Source organism: Geotrypetes seraphini, chromosome 8, assembly GCF_902459505.1.
Source record: "Geotrypetes seraphini chromosome 8, aGeoSer1.1, whole genome shotgun sequence".
Taxonomy (NCBI): domain Eukaryota; kingdom Metazoa; phylum Chordata; class Amphibia; order Gymnophiona; family Dermophiidae; genus Geotrypetes; species Geotrypetes seraphini.
This window is the reverse complement of record NC_047091.1, coordinates 137,667,287-137,690,867: the sequence shown is the minus strand read 5'-3', so window position 1 is coordinate 137,690,867 and position 23,581 is coordinate 137,667,287. Positions and strand designations below refer to the sequence as shown.

The window sequence follows — 23,581 nt, the reverse complement described above, 5'->3', positions numbered from 1 at the left end:
CCTGACCCTTTATGTTAGCTTAAGATATGCACATAACTTGGAGACACACCCCACCCCCTTTAGTTATGCACCAAGGCACTTACATGCTAGCAAATGGATTGGATGCATGCATCACTAAAATTTGCAAGGATGGATGGATTATGCCGCCAAGTCAGCCACGGACCCCTGGCAACATGCACCGTGAGGAATCTACCCTGTGATGTTTGCAAGAGTGCAGTAGAAAATCCAAAACATCGTTTTGGATCTTTCTGTTTTTTTGCTTTGTTGCATGAATTCCCAGCTGCTTCCATATATGGCAGGAAGCCATTGATCTCTCCACTATGCCTTTCACACTATTCCTGCCTAGATGTATCTGGGAGACAGTGGCATAGTAAGGGTAGGAGGTGCCTGGGGCAGTGGTGCCCCTGCACCTTCCTCTCCATGCCCCCTCTCCTTCCATGCCCTCCCCCCCCCGCTCTTTCCTGTCCCCCATTCCACACTTGCGCTCTCCCCCGTACCTCTTAATCTTTGCCAACGCAAAGATTCTGCAGCATGCTCCTCGCGCTGGTGTTGGATTTCCCTCTTATGTCACTTATTGGTCCCTGATCTGGAAGTGATTCAGAGGGAAACCAGGCTGGCATGACCAACAGGCAGAAGTTGCTCGTGCTAGCAAAGATAATACAGAGGTACGGGGTGGGGGGGAGGGAGGAATGGTGCAAGCATGGCATGGTATGGCAGGATGGGGCAGAGAGATGCCAGCACCCCCACTGACTTGGCGCACGGAGCAGTCTGCACCCTCCTTATTACACCACTGCTGGGAGAACTGAGAGCAAGATTGTTCTCTGGGTTCTTAGGTTCCCTATTTTGGAATAGCTTTGTACTTCCTACTCATTCTCATTAATAAGACAGGAAAAATGTACAATACACTTCTCCCTCCATATTTGCGGTTTCCACAATCGTGGTTTCGATTATTTGTGTGTGTGTGTGTGTGGGGGGGGGGTTACCTCTGGCTCCTTCCACCCCAATTAGGTCATCCATGGTTCCAGAGTAAAATTTTGCTGCATTTTTCCAATCACTGATTCGCAGGGTGCGCAGAGAAAATCACAGATTACCAGCCTCTTTTCAAGAATCAGTCAAAAGAGACCAAGTCACACACATTTGCGCTCTCCCCAGTCAGCATGCCTCCCCCCCCCCCTCCGGTCCACAGTCCAGTATCTTTCCCTCCATGCTCCTACTGCGACCAAGGTTTGGCATCTCTCGCTCATTCTCAAACCCCACTGGTTCTACCTTCAAACTTGTCTCTGAGGTTGCCGGCGGTGGCAGCAGTTTACATGGGGTTGCCTGCAGCGGCCCTGGAGCTTTCCCTCTGCTGCGTCCCGCCCCGCCGGAAACAGGAAGTCGAGTCAAGATGGGAGGCGGAATGCGGCACTGGGAAAGTGGTTGCGTCAGAGGGGGAGCGGGGATGAATAAGGTACAGCTCCTGGAACGCGAGATTGTTTTTTGCGGTTTCACCAAATGCGGGAGGGTTTTTAAAAGAAAACCGCGAATAACATATGAAAAAGTTATTTGCGGTCATGTTGATCCCCTAACCCCCGCGAGTACGGAGGGAGAAGTGATGTGATATTGATATGTAGAAGGTCTTCCTTGATACCTTCTGCAAACAGGTTACACCCATTTATTTGGGCTGGTATATATCTAGGTTTCTTGAGTTTTAGTGACTTCCATGAATTTATTTCATGCCAGGAGTTCTTCTTTTAGTCTGAAGCTGCTGTGAAGCTTTGAAGAGCAGCATGACCTCAGTAGCAAAGCCTGCTGCTGTCCCAGAAGCTACATTTCAGGACTGTAGCTGGGAATCGCTCCCGCAATCAGCCTGCAGGGTGTGACCATGGCTTGCTGGATTTGAGCTTCCAGCTGTGGCTGACTGTCAGCTTCCACCCTTAAGGAGAGGAGGGGGAAATCTTAGTTTGCATAGGCTGAACAAGCTGCTGTGGGAAGGACTGCAGAGGCAGGCAGAAGGGACTGGTTTCAAATGAAGAGGAGAGAGAAAACAGTTCATTCTCGTGAGACGCTTCGCCTGCTCTTGGTGTCTTTCCAACGTGGAGTTGTGTGAATTGTGGATATGTGTATAGATGGTAGAGGGGTGTGCAAACTAAAGCCGATCTGATTACAAAAGGGTTTTCATTGTAAAAGGAAGGCGGGCGCTGGGAAGTGAAAAGGGAAAAGCTGGCAGCTAGGAAGCTGTGTGACTACAAAGAGGCTGAGGGCAGCTGGAGCTCTGTCTGGAACTCAACTACAGGATCTGAACTTTGTCTGGAGCCGTTGGATAAATGCCTGCAGAACTTCAGCAGGTTAGTGCAGGCTCATTTCATTTGCTGGTTTTCTTTTTAAGTATCTTTAATTCTCTTGATGCTTGGAAAGGGAGCTTGCTTTTTAAGGGGTGGGAAGCTAAAACTGTGGAGATAAAAATCCTGTTTTCACTTCATTCCATTACAGAGATATATAGAGAGAGAGGGAATTTGAGAGTTGATAGATGAAACTGTGGGCAACAATAAAACATGCAATTTTTTAACCTAGCCAAGAATTGGTAAGTTAAAGGAAGGGAAATGTTAATACAAGAAAGAAAAACAGAGACAAAAAAATGTTGGGTTCTTGATCTCTTGCCATTTCTTGGGATCTTTTGCAAAGACAGAGGTCAAGTCTGAGAGCCACAGAATGGTACCTCTGTCCTTTAATACATCCCTTGAAATGACATTATGGGTTGCCTGAGCACAAGCAATGTACTGTTATTCTGGAACAGAGTGCTTCAGGATTAAGTTATTTTCCTTTCCTGCCTTCAGATGAGATGGCAAAGCATCTTAGAGGAAACTCCTCATTTGACGACAGCATGGGCTGGGAAAACTGGGGCTTCATTTTGGACTGGGAATGCTTTAGGCTCTGTGCGTCTTGGGGAGGATGAAGCTAGAATTCTGATGTGTTCCATCTTGCTTGGTGTCATTTAGGTCTAGAGGCCTTGCAAGTTCTTGAACTCTCTGAACTGGAGGGGTAGAATGTAGTCTGGCTCCCCTTTTGCAGAGCTGGTTAAGATCTTTGCTTTTTGTACACTCAGCCGCTGACCTTGATGCCATAGATAGTAAAATTCCTGTCATTTTTTTCACATAGCTCTGGCTTGGCTAGGTTCTTTCCAGTCCTATGCATTTTGCCCTGCTATGTGTTCTTCCTGTAATGTACCTCATCAGTATGACATGAATGAAAATGTATATTTTCCAACTAGTAGATCTTTGTACTGTGCATTACTCCAACACTACATTTTCTTGCACTAGGCATTTTTCAGTACATCATTTTGCTGGAGAACTTCACTTTCTGCACCATATGGTCTGCCTTGGGTTGACTACTGTTTCTTGTGTTGTTTACAGTCTTCTTCCTGTAGAATTATCAGCAAAAAGAGCTTTATAATTTTTTCTTCTTTTCAAAACTTTGTCTGCCTTGCAGTAATGTACTATTAGCTGAAGATTGACGTTCAACCTGAGTTACACATAACTATATTCATCAACGGAAAATATCTCCAGAGCTCTCGGAGAAAGCAAGTCTTTCATTGTTAACAGTGTTTATCTTTATATGGCATTTGCTTAACAGTTCTTAGTGTTTGTTTTTGTTTTTGATGCATTTATTGCCAGCTAGGCATCTGTTCAAATTTTTTCTTTCTTTGGGCCATCTATCAAAAGGAAAAGGTTTAAAAAAAAAAAAAAATCACTTTGAGTTTGAGACTGTGAGTTTCATCAACATGTTTGAAAAACAGGCCAATGACTTCAAGTTCTGTTCCAAGTACAAAGAGAACATGTCTATTTCTTTTTGAAAACTGCCTAGGCAAAAAGTACTTGCAGAGCTTTACACCTGTTTTTCTTCCAGGTACTTTTTCTGTTTTAAAAAAATATACATGTGCAAGTTTGAAAATGCAACACTGCATGATGTTGCATGCTATTCCAATATCCCTTCTCTTGAGCATGCTTGCACTCTGCTGGTGGAAAAATGGGCCAAATTCATTGAATGTACACCACAAAAAGCAACTAAAATGGTTAAGGGGCTGGAGGAGTTGCCGTACAGCGAGAGATTAGAGAAACTGGGCCTCTTCTCCCTTGAAAAGAGGAGACTGAGAAGGGACATGATCAAAACATTCAAGATAATGAAGGGAATAGACTTAGTAGATAAGGACAGGTTGTTCACCCTCTCCAAGGTAGGACACTCTCTAAAATTGAAAGGGGATAGATTCCGTACGAACATAAGGAAGTTCTTCTTCACCCAGAAAGTGGTGGAAAACTGGAACGCTCTTCCGGAGGTTGTCGTAGGGGAAAATACCCTCCAGGGATTCAAGACAAAGTTAGACGAGTTCCTGCTGAACTGGAACGTATGCAGGTAGGGCTGGTCTCAGTTAGGGCACTGGTCTTTGACCTAGGGGCCACCGCGGGAGCAGAATGCTGGGCACGATGGACCACTGGATCTTATATTAAATCCAAAAAACCATAAATGGCATCCAGTGCTATTCTATAGAGTGCTCCAGGATGAATGATTTTTTTTATTTTTAGAAAAGTGTTGGTTGTTGAATTCTGCACCCAAATATGGACAAGAGGAATTATATCAACTAGGCTACAAGGCTTCAAAGAAGGTTTGGATAGGTTCCTAGAGGATAAAGGAATTGAGGGGTACAGATAGGAGTAGCGGTAGGTTATAGGGATAGTCTGGGACCATTGCTCAGGCAATGGGCCTGATGGGCCACCGTGGGAGAGGACCGCTGGGCGAGATGGACCTCTGGTCTGCCTCAGCGGAGGCAACTTCTTATGTTCTTAAAAACAGGTATAAATCCTGGTGTACAAGTTGGGCGCGCATCTGCAGTATTCTATAACGTTGTACGCAATTTTACATAATGTCCCTGATCTTTGCAGTTTGTACGCAGGTAGACTAAGGTGCTGTTCCATAACTGGGTGCATAAGTGTATTTCTGCATAAATCTGCCATTTCAGCATTTTTTTATCCATTAGAATGAGTTTCCATACCAAACGCTGGGCGCGGAATTAACGCCTAACTTCAGGTGCCAATTATAGAATTCCCTAGAATGTATCTGATTTTACCTACTAGAATGGTGGACTGCTTTCCAAAAGTCATTTTAAGCATTTGCCCTCCTAAACTATACTGTCACTGAGGAAATTTGCAAATTTGTGATGTGAAGTTTAGTTCACACATTTGAGTGAAGGAGCGGCCTAGTGGTTAGAGCAGCAGCCTCAGCACCCTGAGGTTGAGAGTTCAATCCCCCCTGCAGCTCCTTGTGACTCTGGGCAAGTCACATCACACTCCATTGCCCCAGGTACTAAATATGTAAAACCGCTTTGTCTAAAATGTATAAAACCGCTTTGTGTAAACCACACAGAAAAACGTGGTATACATGACCTATCCCTTTTTTTTTTTTTTTGGGGGGGGGGATCCTTTCTGCTGTAGCCCATGGGCCACCAGAGTATGGGCCTATGGAATCTTTGAGACCTTTTGGTTGCTTTTGCGTATTCTCTAGAGGGGGATCTGGGGGGGAGGGGTAATGCATTCGGGGATTCTGATGGATGGATTGGGTTGGGGAGTCGGGAGGGATGGGTTTTCTATTTTGGCTATTGCTGGAAAACTGTGTATGTTGGATGTTCTTTTCCTTGTTCTGGTTATATTTCTACTTTTTGCATTCGCAATTAAAAAAAAAATTTGAACATAAATTCAATTACTAGATAGACGACATGGCTTGCAGGTGAGACAGTTCTTCTTTGAAGGTAACTGCTCTCCTAACTTCGGTATAATGACAGGCTGCCCTATCTAATCCAGGGATCTCAAAGTCCCTCCTTGAGGGCTGCAATCTAGTCGGGTTTTCAGGATTTCCCCAATGAATATGCATTAAAAGGAGTGCATGCACATAGATCTCATGCATATTCATTGGGGAAATCCTGAAAACCCGACTGGATTGCAGCCCTCAAGGAGGGACTTTGAGACCCCTGATCAAACAGTCATAATCTTCAATCTTTTGCCTCTGTAATGTACAGAAGTGTCCAAGGAATTTTATATTCACATAAATTAAGAACATCAAGCCAGCATTATAATTTTGTGTACAGAAAAACCACTTACCCCCCTCTTCTACGAAACCGTGCTAGTGGTTTCTAGCACTGGGAGCCGCACTGAATGGCCCACGGGAACTCAATGAGCGTCGGGAGCAGCGCGGGCCATTCAGCGCAGCTCTCTGCACTAAAAAACGCTAGCGCGGTTTCATAGAAGAGGGGGTTAATCATTTCAAATAAGCATTTTTCAACCAAACTATACAGTGAAATAGTTGAAGCTCAAAATTCTGGAATGCCCTGCCATGAGAGGTTGTGAAAACAGAAACGGTGGTGGAATTCAAGAATGCTTGAGATAAACACAGAGGAACGCTATACTGCATAGAAAAAGGATGGAATCCAATTAAAACAAAGCTTAAATTACCTCATAACTGGAGTGAGCATTGATGGCAACTTCAGAAGTTAGGAAATAAGACCAAGGCCGGTCAGACTTCTACGGTCTGGGTCCCATAAATGGTAAAAACACACACACACAAAAAGTTCAGGATCAAGACTGGAGTAGTTGGGAAATAGGATCAGTGCCAGGCAGACTTCTATGCCTAAGCCCACCTAACACCATGTCACAGGCGCTGGTTAGAGAACTGGGTTGCCGCTGAGCTGATCGCAGCAAGGGAATCTCCCTGCCGCGATCAGTTTAGTGGCAGGGAATCCGTCCCCCCTCCATGCGAAGACTATTGGCAGGAGGGATGCTCAATCCCTCCTGCTGGAAACCCCCCACCCCCCATCAGGGGGTAGGGTTCTGGCAGGAGGGACTGGGCATCCCTCTTGCCAGTAATCTTTGGGGGGGGGACACATGGGTTCCCTGCTGCGGCCACTAATCTGATTGCGGCAGGAAAATTCCCTTGCTGCGATTGGATCAGCGGCCGCGTCTATCTGAAATATAGATCAGCATTTTGCTGGCCTACATTTCAGGTGCCTAAGCTTGCCTAAGGCCACTTCTGAGCGAGCCCGCACCTCGCCTTAGGAGAGCTTATGCAGCCCTACACACCTTCCTAGGCTCGCAAATCTTGCCTACAATGTGGTGACCCTCTGCAGGGCTTTTTATTCAAAAACGTGCGTCCCGATTGGCTGGCTTGACAGCAGTAGGATGCCTACCACTGCTTACAATTGGGATGCCATTTATAGAATTTGCCCCTCTGTGTCCCCAAATCAGCAGAAGATAAACAGGCTCATTTTCAAAGTACTTAGACACACAAGATACCATAGTAACCTATGGCACTTTGTGTGTCTAAGTGCTGTGAAAATGAGCCCCAAAGTATATCAGTATTTAATCATGAAGTGAAACCTGTATAGAGTGCCAGATTCAACTTTGGCCACCTTAATTTTAATTTTTTTTTTTTTTTTTTTTGGTAGTTTTATTTTATAAATCTCTTTGCTGCTGAAGAATTGTATATTTAAAAGTGTTTATTAGAACAAAGTGCACACAAGAACAACAGCAGCAAAATACAACCATTTTCTTAGTATAAGAGCACCAGAATTGGCCATCTGAATAGACGGACTGGATGGATCTTGCAGGCCTTTATCTGCTGATATTTTACTGTGCTTCCATATTACCGCTCACTCAGACATTCCAAGCACAAAAAAACACAACTACTACTTATCATTTCTATAGTGCTGCTAGATGTATGAAGCGCTGTACATTAAACATGCAAGAGACAAATAATTTCTGCAATAAAAATTTCATCACTGCCTCAGTCTCTACATGCACATGTTTTTTTGATTTCATGAGATACAGTAAGACTTATCCACAACACAGTCTAGAACAGTGGTCTCAAACTCAAACCCTTTGTGGGGCCACATTTTGGATTTGTAGGTACTTGGAGGGCCGCAGAAAAAAAATAGTTAATGTCTTATTATAGAAATGACAATTTTGCATGAGGTTAAACTCTTTATAGTTTATAAAACTTTCCTTTAATAGTTAAAAGGAAAGATATATAAACTATAAAGAGTTTTACCTTATGCAAAATTGTCATTTCTTTAATAAGACATTAACTATTTTTTCTTTGGCCCTCCAAGTACTCTATTTTTTCTGCAGCACTCAGTTTAATTTCTTTTCTTTCTCAAAACTGGCACATTTCAATCACTAAATTGAAAATAAAACCATTTTCCTACCTTTGTTTGGTAATTTCATCAGTCTCTGGTTGCACTTTATTCTTCTGACTGTGCATCCAATATTTCTTCCCTTCTTTCAGCCTCCTGTATGCTTCCTCTCCTCCAGACCTCATTCCCTCCCCCAACTTTTTCTTTCTTTCTCTGTCTGTCTTTCTCTGATTCCGTGTCCCATTTTTTGCTTTGTTTCTGGCTCCCTGTCCCCCCCTTATTTCTTTCTTCCTTCCTGCCCTCCCCCATGCCACCGCCGCCGGGGAATAAGCTGCTACTGCTACCGCCATCGAGAACAGGCCGAGATCTCCACGCTTCTATTCTTCACGGGGCCGACCAAATCTCGCCGCCCGACGTCAATTCTAACGTCGGAAAGGACGTTCCGGGCAGCCAGGCAGCGATTGGCTAGCCAGAACGTCCTCTCGACGTCAGAATTGACGTCGGGCAGCGAGAGAAGCAGGGAGATCAAAGAGCACGGTGCCGGCCTGTTCCCCGATGGCAGCGGTGAGAAGGGAAGCAGGTTGGGTACCACTGCTCTAGACGAGCCACACTTTAGGGAGAACAGTGGAGGGTGGCCAGCTGTGCGGACCGCCCCCCCCTTGGTACGCCACTGGAGCAGCAGCGTGTCTGGCCGGCTCGTTCCATTCAAAGCTGTGGGTGGCGGCTCCTTGCGAGATCCGCGCCTGCATCTGAAGCCTCTCTGATGTTGTGAGGTCAGAGAGGCTTCCGATGCAGGAGTGGATAGCGCGAGGAGCCGCCAACCCGCGGCTTTGAACGGAATGAACCGGCCAGACATGCTGCTGCTCCAAAAGGAAGAGAATGATCCAGTTCAGACCGTGGGCCGCAAATAAAACTTGGAGAGCCACATGCGGGCCGTGGCCCGCGTGTTTGAGACCGCTGGTCTAGAACAAGGGTAGGGAACTCCAGTCCTCGAGAGCCATATTCCAGTCAGGTTTTCAGGATTTCTCCAATTGAAAGCAGTGCATGAAAATAGATCTCATGCATATTCATTGGGGAAATCCTGAAAACCCGACTGGAATACGGCTCTCGAGGACCGGAGTTCCCTATCCCTGGTCTAGAATTAGAGCAATTCACGTATCTGATGATATCTATAAGGAAAAATAAGTATTATTCACTTCCAGCATTGCACTGCATCATGTTAAACGTTCCAGTGTGAAATGCTTTTAACATGAAGCAGTTTTCCATGCTGGCAGTGAAAAAGGCTTATTTTTTTCTTAAGGGTATCATCAGATAAGTGAATTAATACAATTCTAGTCTTTTTGTGGATAAGTCTTGCTGCATCTTGTGAATTTAAAAAGACTTTTTATGTGCGTTAGAAAAATTAATCAAAAGGTATAAATAATGTATAGAGGTTGAGGCAGTGATGAAATTTTCACCATAGAAAGTCTTTTTCCTATTTGGGATGTTTGAATGAGGGGGTTTCTGTCCACAAAATTATTAGGCTGGTTTGACATTACAAAGGCGAGACATGTTCTTACTGAACTTTCTTCTTTCGAGACTTTATTTCCTAATGTTTCTACCTGACAAAGACGCAGCAAGACCCAGAAACCTAGTGCTCAAAAATGCCAGCTGTTGAAACCCTGAGAGAATTCCCCAGATTCCCCTTTTTCTTCGCTAGCCCTCTCTCTCTACTGACCTATATCCTTTTCCCTATAGTTACTGAATCCATGAGGTATGTATGCATGTATTTTTTTTTTTTAAACTTTCCTATCTATATTTTGGAGTTCCTTTTAACTTTATATTTGTATAAACTGCTTTGATTTGTGTGCAATAAGAGCAGTAGAACAAGAAATAATAAATAATATTAATGTAATTTTTACTCTCTTATGCATATTAAGTAGTGGCAGCAGTGCTAACCTTTAATAGGTGTACTATCCAAATATTTGACTTTTTTAATTTTTAATTTCAGACTCCTCTGTTGTAATGAAGGCTTGTACAGGATGTAAATGCCCTAAGGGGTAAATGTTTGGCCGACAGTGGTCAGAATTCTGTTGGCTGGTGGCAGCATTGTGTCTGGGTTATTCAGTGACAGACCTTGCCCAGGCACTGGCATTGAATATCCAGTTATGTGCATCTGGCTGGCACTTATGCAGTTAAGTGCAATGTTCAGCATGTATGCCTAAGTGAAACTGGACAAAGGGGTCCTTTCACTAATGTGTGCCAAAGGATTTAGTACGTGCTAATTATTAACACATGCTAAATGCCATGAAGCCCGTCCTATTCAAAGACGCTTGGTGCCTAAATTATGACACTGACACTAGAATCTTAGGCCTAGGTTCACTAAACCTACTGATCCTGTAACGACGATCGCGGTTTTGCGATCGTACCCCAACCCGATTCACGAAACTGCTGTCCTATCAATCTCCCATCCGATCCGATCCACCCATGCAAATGAGCAAAATCCCATGCGAAATAGCCAAGCGATTGATTTACTAACAATTGCTTGGCTGTTTAGCCTGGGTTTTTACATTTTTTTAATGGCACTGATATTTTGCGTGTATTACACATGCAAAATATCAGCCTGATTAAAAAAAATAAAAAGCCCTCCCCCTCCCTCCCCGAACCAAAAAAAATGCCCCCCCCCCACCAATGCCTTCCTCCATCATCGCTTCAAAATCATGGCAGGAGGGATTCCCACTCCCTCCTGCCATCGGGCCGACTCCCGACTCCCCCCCTCCAAAAACAAATGGCAGGAGGGATGCTGATTCCGTCCTGCCACCGGACGCCCCCTCCCTGTTCCCGTTCCCTCCTCCCCGTACCTGTTTGGGGCAGGAGGGGTGTTCAGTCCCTCCTGCTCGTATGCCTCCAGTGACAGGGAGGGGCCTGAAGCGCCTGAGCCAATCAGGGACTTCTTTAGTGAGTAGCCTAAAGAAGTCCCTGAATGGCCAAGGCTAGGGTCTTTCTCTTGGCTCTGGCAATTGTATCATCGACTCTTGGTATTTTCCTTTTCTTATTCCTAGAAATCCCCCAGTTTTATTGACGGTAATTTTGAGTTTCATAAAAGAACTCCTCTTTCCTACCGGTATATAAACAGGAGGGTTACAGATCCTTAGACTATTCCAAATGCTGTTTTCAGTCTTTATTTTTCCTTCACTGCTGGTCTTCTCTGTGCAGTTACTTAAGTTTTAGTTTTGTTGGCTAGCATGGTTGGTTTACATCAGCTTATCAGTTTATTACTTTCAACCATGATCTTTTTCTGTTTTAATTTAAGCTTTAAAGTATGGCTACTTTTCTTCTGTGTGGGCAGATTTTAATTCTTTGTTCCCTCCCTTACCATATTGTTCATCCCTTTCCCCAGCCTTTTTATTTCTATTGTAATCCCTGATTCCCTCTTTCCCCATGTTCTCAGTTGCTTTCCTTTACGTTTTGTCTTCTTTCTGTTCTTACCTTATTTAGTTATTGTTATTTTAATTTTTTATTGTACACCGCTTTGATTTGCCTTCTGGTTTTATATTTGTGGTATATTAAATAAATTGAACTTGAACTAGAATGGACATTGTCTAACTCCAGCCATGTTACTGAATGCTATTTAGTTGTGCTTGGAGGAGGTTCACTTTCAGAAACCTCCAGAATAAGGAAGATGAAGTTAATACCAGCCTGTAGAAAATAAGCATGCATTATAAATGTTGAAGTCATGTTGAGAAATCTACGAAAGTCCTCCCAGTACTGGATGTCTAGAGCAGGTTATCTCAAAGTCCCTCCTTGAGGGCCGCAATCCAGTCGAGTTTTCAGGATTTCCCCAATGATTATGCATTGAAAGCAGTGCATGTACATAGATCTCATGCATATTCATTGGGGAAATCATGAAAACCTGACTGGATTGCGGCCCTCAAGGAAGGACTTTGAGACCCCTGGTCTAGAGCTTCTGAGTTTTCATTGCTAGTTTTTAAATTTTTCACTATACAGATATTATTCCATATGTATTCTCTTTATTTACCTTTTTTTTTTTTTTTTAACAAACTGTTGGTATATTACAGGGGTGGGCAACTCCGGTCCTCGAGGGCCGGAATCCAGTCGGGTTTTCAGGATTTCCTCAATGAATATACGTGATATCTATTTGCATGCACTGCTTTCAATGCACATCCATTGGGGGAATCCTGAAAACCCAACTGGATTCTGGCCCTCGAGGACCAGAGTTACCCACCCCTGGTATATTAGAAGAAAACAAATGGTGGCCTTTGAAATGTTCAGTCCTGAATGTAGAGGGGTGGATGGTCTATCTGAGTTCCCTTGACAGCTTGTTTATCTTGAGTGGTCCTGGCACAGCCCTCCCTAACCTCTGACAGTTGCTGAGGTGTTGTTGATGCTGAAGCCTGGCTAGTGCTCACTTTGTGCTGCTCCATCAGAAAGAAATTTAAGACTGTGGTAGCAGGAGAACAGTTGATGATTTGCAATGCAGGTGGCTGCCTGCCCATTTGTCTTAGATAGGCTTATCTGAAGACACAGGGCATTTGTTAGATTGAAGTTCCCTCCCCTCCCTCCTTTTCTCTCGATCTATCTAGCAGTCTTCATTTAGATTTCATTCAATTCATTTTGAGTACATTTGAAATCATCTTCAAAATGACCTTCTTTCAGTTTATTCTAAGATATTTACTGTGATCTGTGCAGAAATTATTGCAAAAGGTGATCATTTCTCTCTCTCTCTATCCAGCCATAACTGGACAGACTGAATTTTACATAATTCAGGTATATACAAAAATAAAAAATATTTGCTCTCAGAGTATAAAAATGCTACAAGGTTGCCATAAGGCAGGTCTGTGCTTTTATGTAACCGAGGTTTGTGCCTTGCAAACCTCACCTCCTGCTACATTAAGTGACTTGCCCATGGCTGTTCCTTGTAACCTTGGACAAGTCACTTAATCCACTTTTCTGTGGTACAACCAAAACGGTTTACATTTATTACAGGCAGGTATTTTATGCAGTGGGACCTATTTACTAATAATGCACATTGTTGGCTTTAGTATGTGGTAATGTGGCAGCATGCTTTAATAAAATCTCATTCTAAGTTTGTATCTGAGGCAACAGATGGTGAAGTATTTGCCAAAGCCTACCAGGAACAGCACTGAGTGAAACAGGCTTTGATCCTGTTCTCGGTATACTGTTCTAATCACCAGGGGACTAGAGAGTTGCGCGAGGACAGAAATCCCACCCATCCCCGCCAGGATCCTCTCCATCCCCACCTGTTCCCACCAGTATCTTCTCCATCCCCACCCATCCCCGCCAGGATCCTCTCCGTCCCCACCCGTCCCCTTCGGGATCCTCTCCGTCCCCACCCATCCCCGCAAGGAATTACCTCCATCCCCGCCCGTCCCCATAAAAAGCAGCAATTACTTCTAACAGGATCATCAATTCCACAGTTTCTTTTGTGTTTGCGCTGCTGTTTTCCTTGTGGAATCTCTTTGGTGGAACCCTTTTTTTGTTTTCTGTTCAGGTAATTAACTTATAAACCCCGTCTTTTACTAAGGCTGACGTGTCCATTATATTATATGGACGAACCCTGCTTCCAAACCCTTCCATACCCGTGGGAGTCCCGTTGACCAGAGGGGGGTCCCCGTGGGAATTCCATGGGCCAGAGGGGGGTCCCTGTGGGAGTCCCGTGGGTTAGGGGGGGATTCCCGTGATCCCCGTTCCCATGCAGACCTCTATAAGGGACATCATTATTCCTTTCAGGAAGAATAGAAGGCACATAAAACAATTTAACTTGTGCAAGTGCACATGCCACCTATTTTAAAAGCAAAATACTCTTTGACGGAAAACAAAAATTCAGTGTGGCATTTGGGAAATGGCAAACAAGTTTGGGCAGTGAGGAGATCATTTTTAAAGCATCTGGACTTGTAAATGGTAATATTTAAATGCCTAGATTGCATACATGTGCAAATAATAATTTTAGAAAGCCACCGTTGCAGAGGGAGTGGCATAGATGTGACTTTGGCTGTGCCTAAAAAATAAGGTGTGATCAAAAATATGGTGAATTTTGCCAGGAAAGGCAGGGATCTTCAATACGGGAAGCGACACATTAAACCTTAGTAACAGAGTGTGCCAAGTTTGAACTTGTTTGGTGCAGTCAGTCGATTGTGAGCTGTGATTAAGACAAGGTGTGTTTTAAAGTGTGCCGTAAATCATGGATCACGAACAACATGAAATTTTGTTTCAAAACTGCAAAAAAAGTGCTAAAGAAATGCACAAAATGTTAAAATTAGTTTATGGTGATGCTTTAGTGAACATGAAGATGGTTTAAAGTGGTTCTTGTGATTTTGTCATGTTTGTGAATTGGTTGAAGATGAGGAGAGATCAGGACATCCTTCAACATCAAGACCCCAAGAGAATGTTGAAAGAGTAAAAAAAAAATGATTCGATCAAGCAGGCGCTTGACTATTAGGGAAATTTCTGAGGATCTGAACATCTCTTATGGCTCCATTCAAAACATTTTAACAACAGATTTGAACATGAGGCGAGTGAGTGCAACCTGAGAAATGGGCAAACGGTTTCATCCTCCATCATGACAATGCTCTGTGTCACACATCACTTCAGCTACAGCAATTTCTGTCAAATGAAAACATGACGGTGTGTCCTCATGCCCCCCTTATTCACCGGATCAGGCACCGTGTGACGTGTGGCTCTTCCCCAAAGTCAAAAATGACCATGAAAGGTAATTGTTTCGAATCGATTCATGACTTCGAGGTGGCCATGACAGCGCAACTAAAAAAAAACTCATGAAAGAGGACTTCAAGAACTGCTTCAAAAAGTGGCAAGAACGATGGGTTAGGTTTATTCGAAGTGCGAGGGAGTATGTTGAGGGGGATTAATGGCAATTTCCTTAAACACATGAAAATTCAATTTAAACTAAAAGCAGGGAATAAAGGCTTAAAGACAATGGTGAAGAATACAAGTAGAACAAACCATTTGTGCCTTGTGAGAATATAAAGCAAAGGAGTGGCCTTTTTATCTCAAGGTATGCTATGAGCTGGTACATACGGCATTGTAGTTATATACATGACTTGCCCAGAAGAAAAGAACTACAGTATTATAAATTCCAGAATTTAATGGTCTATTCATTAACGGAGAATAAGACTACAACTTTATAACCACCTGTACTCTTACACCTGGACAGATGCTTAAACTAGTACTAGTGGCTAAAATTCTTCATTTATACATGCCAGTTGAATTAGCTCAACTTAAAGACCATATATGCTCCTGCCCTTTTCTCTGATTTTTTTTTCTTGAGGTAGCTTTTGGGTTTCAAGTTTTGGAAAGCATGGCTATTTTTTTGTTACAAATCTAGGCAAATCATTGTCAAAAATCAGGACAGGCAGGATGGCAGTGTACCCATGGTTAACAATTAGACAGCTAAAGAGTATCCTTAAAAACTAGTATGCCTGCCTGCCACAATCAAGGAACCAACCTTTTTAATTAAGGATAGATGTAGATTATAAGAACATGAGTCAGACCAATGGTCCATCAAGCCCAGTAGCCCGTTCCCACGGTGGCCAATCCAGGTCACTAGTACCTGACCAAAACCCAAGGTGTAGCAATATTCCATGCTACCAATACAGGGCAACAGTGGCTTCTCCCATGTCTTTCTCAATAACAGACTATGGACTTTTCCTCCAGGAACATGTCCAAACCTTTCTTAAAACCAGCAATGTTATCCGCTCTTACCACAACCTCTGGCAATGCGTTCCAGAGCTTAACTATTCTCTGAGTGAAAAAATACTTCCTCCTGTTGGTTTTAAAAGTATTTCCCCGTAACTTCATCGAGTGTCCCCTAGTCTTTGTAATTTTTGACGGAGTGAAAAATCGATCCACTTATACCCGTTCTACTCCACTCAGGATTTTGTAGACTTCAATCATATCTCCCCTCAGCCGTCTCTTTTCCAAGCTGAAGAGCCCTAACTCTTTTAGTCTTTCCTCATACAAGAGGAGTTCCATAAAATGCACTAGAATCAAAATAGAAAGGAGACTCAGGTATATCAGCAAGGAAACCCCCCCTACCCCATAAAGGGCACCTATAGTACCTACTTTTATTCATTTATTTTATTTTATTTATTAATTTAATTTGTTTAGCTTTATAGCCCGTCCTCTCCAGGAGCCCAGAACGAGTTACAAAGATACATATACAGAAGTCATCAGGAACCTGGACACACATGTTACAGAGAATTTAAAACAGATATCAATGTGAAACCTTCTTCCGGGGGTCCATACTAGTAGAACTACAAGATATAAAAATGCTGATTTATTAATGCCCAAAAGTCCAATCAATGCAAATCAGAATAGGCTGCTTCTTGTCATGACAAGAGTTGCTATGGAGCTGATCATGAAAAATTGGGATAATATAAATTATAGTTTTTAGTGGGAAACTTTATGCCAAATTTATAAATTTGAACATATGAATTCATTAAAATTGGGACAGTATAATAAATTCAAAGCAATTTGGGATCCATTAACAAAATTTTGTATGAAATAAACATACGTATTTCCCTTTGATTTCTGTTATGCACATCCAGGAATGGTTGATGGGAGGGGGGGTGTTATATATTTATTATATCATTTGATTGTATTGAGTGCTGATTATTGTAATATTTGTTTGCACTTAAAGTTGGCTTTAAAGATTTTTTTTTTTTAAATGCTGATTTCTATTCAAAGTACTGTGTGATAAAATCGAAGTGCAGCCAGGTATCAGTAACACATATGGTAAATAGAATCTTAGAGTATACTCAATTAAATAAATACTTCTTCCTAAAAGCTTTTAGTAGATTGGGGGGGGGGGGGTTTTGAGGGTCTCTGGTATTGCAGAGGAGATTCAACATGTACAAAGTTGACAGCAGAGGGTGGTGGGCACCTGGAATGCGCTTCCGGAGGTTGTGATAGGACAGAGTACATTATGGGGTTTCAAAGAAGGATTGAATAAATTCCTGAAGGATACGGGGATTGAGGGATACAGATAGAGGTAGAGATAGGATTATAAAAGGGTATAGATAGAAGGATAAAAGGGATTGAAGGTTTTAGACAAAGGATCACCTTACAGGTCATAGACCTGATGAGCCGCCGCGGGAGCAGACTGCTGGGCGCGATGGACCTCTGGTCTGACCCAGTGGAGGCAGCTTCTTATGTTCTAAATGCCTGTGCTGCCTTAGATGAACACTGACATGCTGGGGTATAATAACTTATTCAAATTAGTTTGGGGTCCACTGACATCTTTTGTGGCTTCGTTATATTGGGGTTGTAGACAGATGGGTCTAGTAGGTTTGGGGGGCTCATCATGACCTATAAGGGAGTTCTGGTGAGATGTTTATGTGGCACCCTTTTTGTAAAGTTCGCAGCAGTGCCCTGTAAGGTGCCCCACTACTGTGTTGCCATGCCTGGGTGTCCAGTCCATAACTTTGTTGGCCCATCCCATGTCCAAAAGGTCTTGTTCTAGGCATTTTTGACTTGTATGAATTTTTGGACGAGAATGGGGTACAAAGATAGATGACTTAGTGGTCTGGATGATCAAATGGCTGGATGTATAATTAGATGATTCTTGGAAAAAAAAATATTTTGGACGTATTTTTCGAGAATGGACTTTAGACACTGCCGACTTTGGGCAACTAGTGACTTAGATGTATTTTTTGATTATGCCCCTCCACATCTTTTATTATTATGATTTTATTAATTTTACTTTGTTATTGTTTTATATTTTTGCTAACCCCTGATGCAGCACTTAGCTTGGGTGAAACACGATCTGTGTTGGGTTTTTATATATGGTTTTTATGTCTGCACTGCAATAAATTATCCTTAGTTACTATATTTTGGCAGAACTGTTGTTTTGATCACCATTTTGGATTTTGCAGACTGCCTACCCTGTTGTTTTCTAGAACTAATCCCATTTTAGAAATGATATACAGGAAATAGATTTGGATGACAGTGCTGGGCAGCAGTCGGCTGCTTATGGTACATGTGGCTACCAACAACCTAGGAAGATGCAGGAAGGATATTCTGGAAGTCAAATTTAGGCTTATAAATGGACCATGGCATTCTTATTCAGCATTTACTAAAGACTGGCGGCATACAGGGCCGGATTCTGGCCTGGTTTACCTCATTCCTTCAGGATCAAAAGTTTCCAACCTCTGTTTCTGAATCTCTGTCATTAGATTGTGGAGCACCTCACATTTTGATTATTTCTCCACTATTCAATATTTTCCTAAGTGCTATAGCCAATCTGATTCAAAATTTTGGCGTTAATACATATTATTATGCAGATGATATTTTGCTTCTTTTTTTACGTCATGTTATTTCCAGTACAATGGAGACCAGAATGCTTTGTGACAAGAGTAAGAACTGGTCCAAAATTTCATGACAATTGCACTAGAATTAGACCTCAACTACCTGTCATAAAACTGAGTGGGAAGTCTGGTGGAATTAGTATAAAATGAAATCATGATGCAAGAAAATGAGATCAACATTTGAGACACATGACGGGCATATTACCTCCAAACTTAACATGGTCCATGGGGTACTAGGTACCTCCCTCCTAATCATGTGATTATATGATAGAATTTGTTTATTCACTGGTGGTGGTGTTTACAGTGACTGATTCCATCTGCCCCCACTAAAATAAATATCACGCTTATTTGCTGATGTTCTGTTCAAACTCTACTCTTCAGATTTTTGCAAACAGGGTTGACAGAATCTTTTGAGAAAGAAGGAAGAAATGAGAAGTTATGTTGTTTATCCATTGTTATATTTACAATATGTAAATTTAAGTTACTAAATGCAAATATAAACGGAAAGAGAGAGACAGTGAGAGAAAGAGAATTGTGTTTGTTACTAGAAAGTTGATCTTATCAAAACCATTTTAAATTCAATAGTAGCATCTCCTGGGGTTAGAATACATAATAGATAAAATAACACACATATCTTACATTTATGATGATTTTATCACATTCTCAGTCTTGCAGACATTTCCTTTCATTCTTTCTTGGCCAAGTGACAGTCTTGAAGCAAGATTGCAACTCTAGAGAAGGTGAGTTTTTTTTAAAAAAAAGATCATGTATTCGCCTTTTGGCCTCTTTCATTCATCTCTTCTGGATCCTTGAGCAATTCTTCAAGTATAAATACTTTCCTAGTTGGGAGAGGAAGTATATTACAGTTCAGAGGAGGCATGGTGTGTAGGTTGGTATGCAATTCCAAGCACTGTAGGTTACATCACATGTGATCTCCCAAGAGAGATGTTTTGGGGCAACTTTCTTACTTTTGCTCACTTACCCTATTGCTACTGTGCGTTACTTGGCATTTATTCTGCCTCTCATGCTCACTCTTTGCTGGTCTCAACAAGACAGGATTGATATGCAAACTAAGCACATGCCCATGGTTCAAAGGTTTGGGGTTGGAGACTTGTCGTATATGCCTTAATTTGGTCCTGCTAGGCCCCAGTTGTCCCCACACAGAAAAAAATGTAATCCGAGACCAAGAAAATGTGGCAGAAAAATACAGAAATATTTCCCATAATTTTGAGTGCCATAGGCTTGATCAAAAAAAGAACTTCCAAGTGCACCTGGATAAGTTGTCTATATATTGCTTCTTATAAACTTCAGAGAGAAGGTCTCTTTGGCACAATGCAAATACTACTACAGTGAGCGGTAAATTTGAGAGACCAAGAATATACAGTACTCCACATAGCCTTGCTTAGGAGTGAGATTCATTCCAGTCGTAGTTTGTGTCAAACTAGTTTCATTGGAGAAATTGCTCTGAAACATTAAAAACATTGCTGTACTGGAAATACACTGGGATTACACCTGAAGAGAATTATAGAGAGTGAAAAGATAATGATTACTTGTGACATTCCAATTCCAATCAATCAAAAAGCTGGATGCATGAAGTGGTAAAGGTAAAAACAAAAGAACTGCATTGATGATAGAAGTCTGGATGTCAAGTGATTGTTCTGTGACTCATGTGAAACATAGAAATTTAGTAAAATGAAGGCAGATAAAAACCATACAGCCTTCCATGCCATCTACTATCCTTTCCCCTCCAATAGAGATCCTTTGTACTTGTACCAAGCTTCCTTGAATTCAGATAAAGTCTTCACCTCCACCTGGAGGCTATTCCATGAATTTTCACCACCCTTTCCCTGAAGAAGTATTTCCTCCTGAGTCTGTCCCCTTTAACTTTCAACCTATGTCCCCTCTTCCTTTCAATTAAAAGAGATTCGCCTCTTGTGCATTTATGATATGGAGGTATTTAAACATCTCTCCTCTCCTGCCTTTCTTCCAAAGTATGCATATTGCAATCTTTAAGTCTGTCCCCATACACTTTGACGTTTTTTGTATAGATCAGGCTCGATCTGTTGACCTTTGGAAGTAGAAGAAACAGGATCTTTACTTTGGAAGTCTGAAAAATAGTCTTGATATTCTGAAGAATGGATCTTGGGAAGAGAAGGGTGAAAAATCTTGGCAGTGAGAGCTGTCTGTTGGACTGTGAGGAATAACTGTTGGAGCAGGTGATGGGTCATGTGGTAGAAGTAATAAACTTACTGAAGTCTGTGGCAAGGTATTGTGTGAAGGTAGCTGCATGGCATGTGTAGGGGCAGAAGGTTGCGCTAATATCTTCTGAAAAATCTGCATAAGAAATAATGTTGCTTCCTGTGTTAATTGAGGAGTGGATAGTGAGGGGTTTTGAGGGGTGGTGAAGTGAATTTGCTTTTGGGGTTTTCTTCTTTCTTTTAGTTGGCTGTTGAGGAAGTTGAGACTGTTGGACTGATCATGGAGAAGGAGTAGAGCAAGTTGAGTATTTGTGATGGTGTGAATGGGTAGCTTGCTTTCCCGCTAGAATCATGGGAGTCAGACTGAGTTTAATTACCTTACTGTCTGATTTTTGAGACTGGTGCTCCAATTTCCTTTTTGCAGAAGCTGTTGTTTTTACTGTGTTTCTGTGCTGCCGGTTTCACCAGGGCATTTTGTGTTGAGAGTGTGGGAACCTCTAGGTCAACAGCACCAAGTGTGCTAGAATTAAGTGAGCCCTTCGGTCTTTTGGGTCGGCACTAAAATCCTCCATGTTCAATAGAATATTGGAAAAAAAGTAGAGGAAGATGACTTTTCCTGAAGACAAGAGAGGGCTACATCCACTGCGCTGAGCGTAAAAATGATTGAAGAAATGACAACTAGCGCTCGGCGTGGGAAGGATACTGTGATCTCTAGCTCTAGCTGAAAACATTGCACATGAGTTAAGAGGGGGCACTTCCAGACCAGCGGCCTGTGGTTGAAACCACAAGTGTGTCTGCATTGGTCTATGTCTGTGGAGAACAGAAGTACCATGATCAGCTGAACCGGCACCAGTGCCAGCTCAGTTGATTGCGGTCAGGGGAGAAGAGGAGAGTTTGCAGCTGGTAAGCGGCAGGGGGAAGAGCTGGTCTACTGATTTCCTCTTCTGAGCAGGACCTAGGCACAGTTCCTCCCCTTTTCACCAAGGCTACTCTAAACAAATAGCATGCATGTGATTTGCATACTATTGTGTTCAGCATTGCCAAAATAAAAATAAAAAATCACTCCCAACCCGTTTTTTTTGGGTTGCCAGAACTTTGAGAATCTGGCTGTCGTTTATAACTGCTTGGGCTTATATAGCTAGGACCTTTGGGATGGATGTAGGTCATTCACTTAGGTAGGCAAAAAAAAAAAAAAGACCAAAGATAAGGATTTGAATTCTGCACAGCCTAGGGAACTTCCTTCCAAATCAAAATCTCATCTTCTCATTACAGTACTGGACACTGGGAGAGAGATTCTTTATCAACCGGTGATGTCAGAGCTAGGCAAAACATATTAATTAGTAAAATATCTAAGTGTCACTGCTTGCACCCCTATGTTCTCTACACCATAAATGAAGAAGCAGAGAAGAGTGAAAAGAGATGAGGGAAGATAAGTGTCAGACATGTAGAGAAGGAAGGGAAAAAAGCAGGAGGAGAAAGAAGATGCTTATAAATAATTTAGGAAAAGACTGACAAAATAAAATGATACAGAAACTGGAACCAACATGACAAGACAAAGGTAGAAAAGTAAAATATTTAAAATTTTTAGGGATTGGAATGTGTCAGCTTTGGGAAATGTATATATTTTCTAGTTTTTTGTATTTTGTAGAGTATAGAAGGATTTGCATTTCTGTTTCTCTTTCTAGTAGGGCACTAGGAGTCTGGCTTTCTTGGGGATTTCCATTTCAGGGTTTTTTTTATTTTTTCATATTTCTGTCTCTTTGTGATCCTCTATTCTGTATTAAGTGAAAGTCTGTCCATATTCTGCATCTGCGATAGGTGAAGGATTCTTCTTGTCCAGTATGTAGTGTTTGTGTAGAAATCTGTATAAGAGTCTAGCTTGTTTTCCGTAGTAGGTTTATTATTGCTGTGAGGCCTGGTGTACAGTGCTGTCTTTATTAGCAGAATTAAAAGAGTAGGTTGGACGCAGCGGTTATGTGTGGATCCCTGACGAAACTTCAGTGAAGCATGTCGGGTCCTACTGCTCAACTCAATGTGAGACACTGATGTTACACCATTGCCAAAGTTAAGTAATGAAATTAAAATATTTAAAGTTGGAGTATTAACTTAAATTATTCAAAAGTAAGATCGGTGAGGAGTTCACCACACGATTCTCCCTGTTAAATACACTTCAAGTGGGACGGAGGAATGGTGGTTCTGAGGTCTTAAAAATATATTAAAAAAACAATAAAAAATGAATGTATGAGGAAGAGAATGAAATAGGGGTCTTTTTATAGCTGGCATTGCTAGAGTTTGAGTTCTGACAGTAAAGGCGGTTATGGTATGGTAAGTTTGCTATTTAGGTCATTAGTCTCATTTGCAGTGTCTGGCAGTGGAAGGAGTGTGTGCTGTTTCTGAGGTAGCATCACAGGGATGGCTCCTTTTGAACAGGCCCTGTTCAATTGGCTATTTCAACATAATAAGTGAAGCAGCTCAACAGAACCACATCAAATATACTTCACTTTTTACCAAACTTTCTCTTTTCAATGCGTCGGATGTTTGTTCATAACAGATTCAAAAATCGTAGCCATTCTTTATTTTATAAGCAAAACACTTAATTATTGAATAGACCAATGAGGAGGCTAGCTACAGCGAACTTGAACTGAACTGAAATAACAGGTTCAAGTGTAGCCACTGAGGTCTTACCTGAGATGAAAATTTTAAGAAATCTGTTGTGAAACTTTAGTAAGAATAAACATCCGATGTATTGAAAAGACAGAAGAGAAAGTTGGGTAAAAAGTGAAGTATATTTGGTGTAGTCCTTTTGAATAGGAGCATTCGTTTTCATTCATATGCACCCCCCCCAAAAAAAAACAACAAAAAAAACCCCCCCAACAACTTTTGTG

At 42.0% G+C, this 23,581-nt stretch overlaps 1 protein-coding gene across 4 annotated transcripts in view; it reads left to right on the top strand.

The window, feature by feature from the left end:
* Positions 1-2,010: 2,010 nt before the first annotated feature.
* Positions 2,011-23,581, top strand: part of ARVCF (ARVCF delta catenin family member) — a 394,108-nt gene continuing 372,537 nt past the window's right edge. For all 4 annotated transcript variants that reach the window (XM_033955207.1, XM_033955205.1, XM_033955206.1 and 1 more), the window contains exon 1: positions 2,011-2,327. In XM_033955207.1, coding sequence (XP_033811098.1) covers positions 2,307-2,327 — 21 coding nt within the window. In that variant the 5' untranslated portion in view covers positions 2,011-2,306. The remainder of the gene's footprint in view (positions 2,328-23,581) is intronic.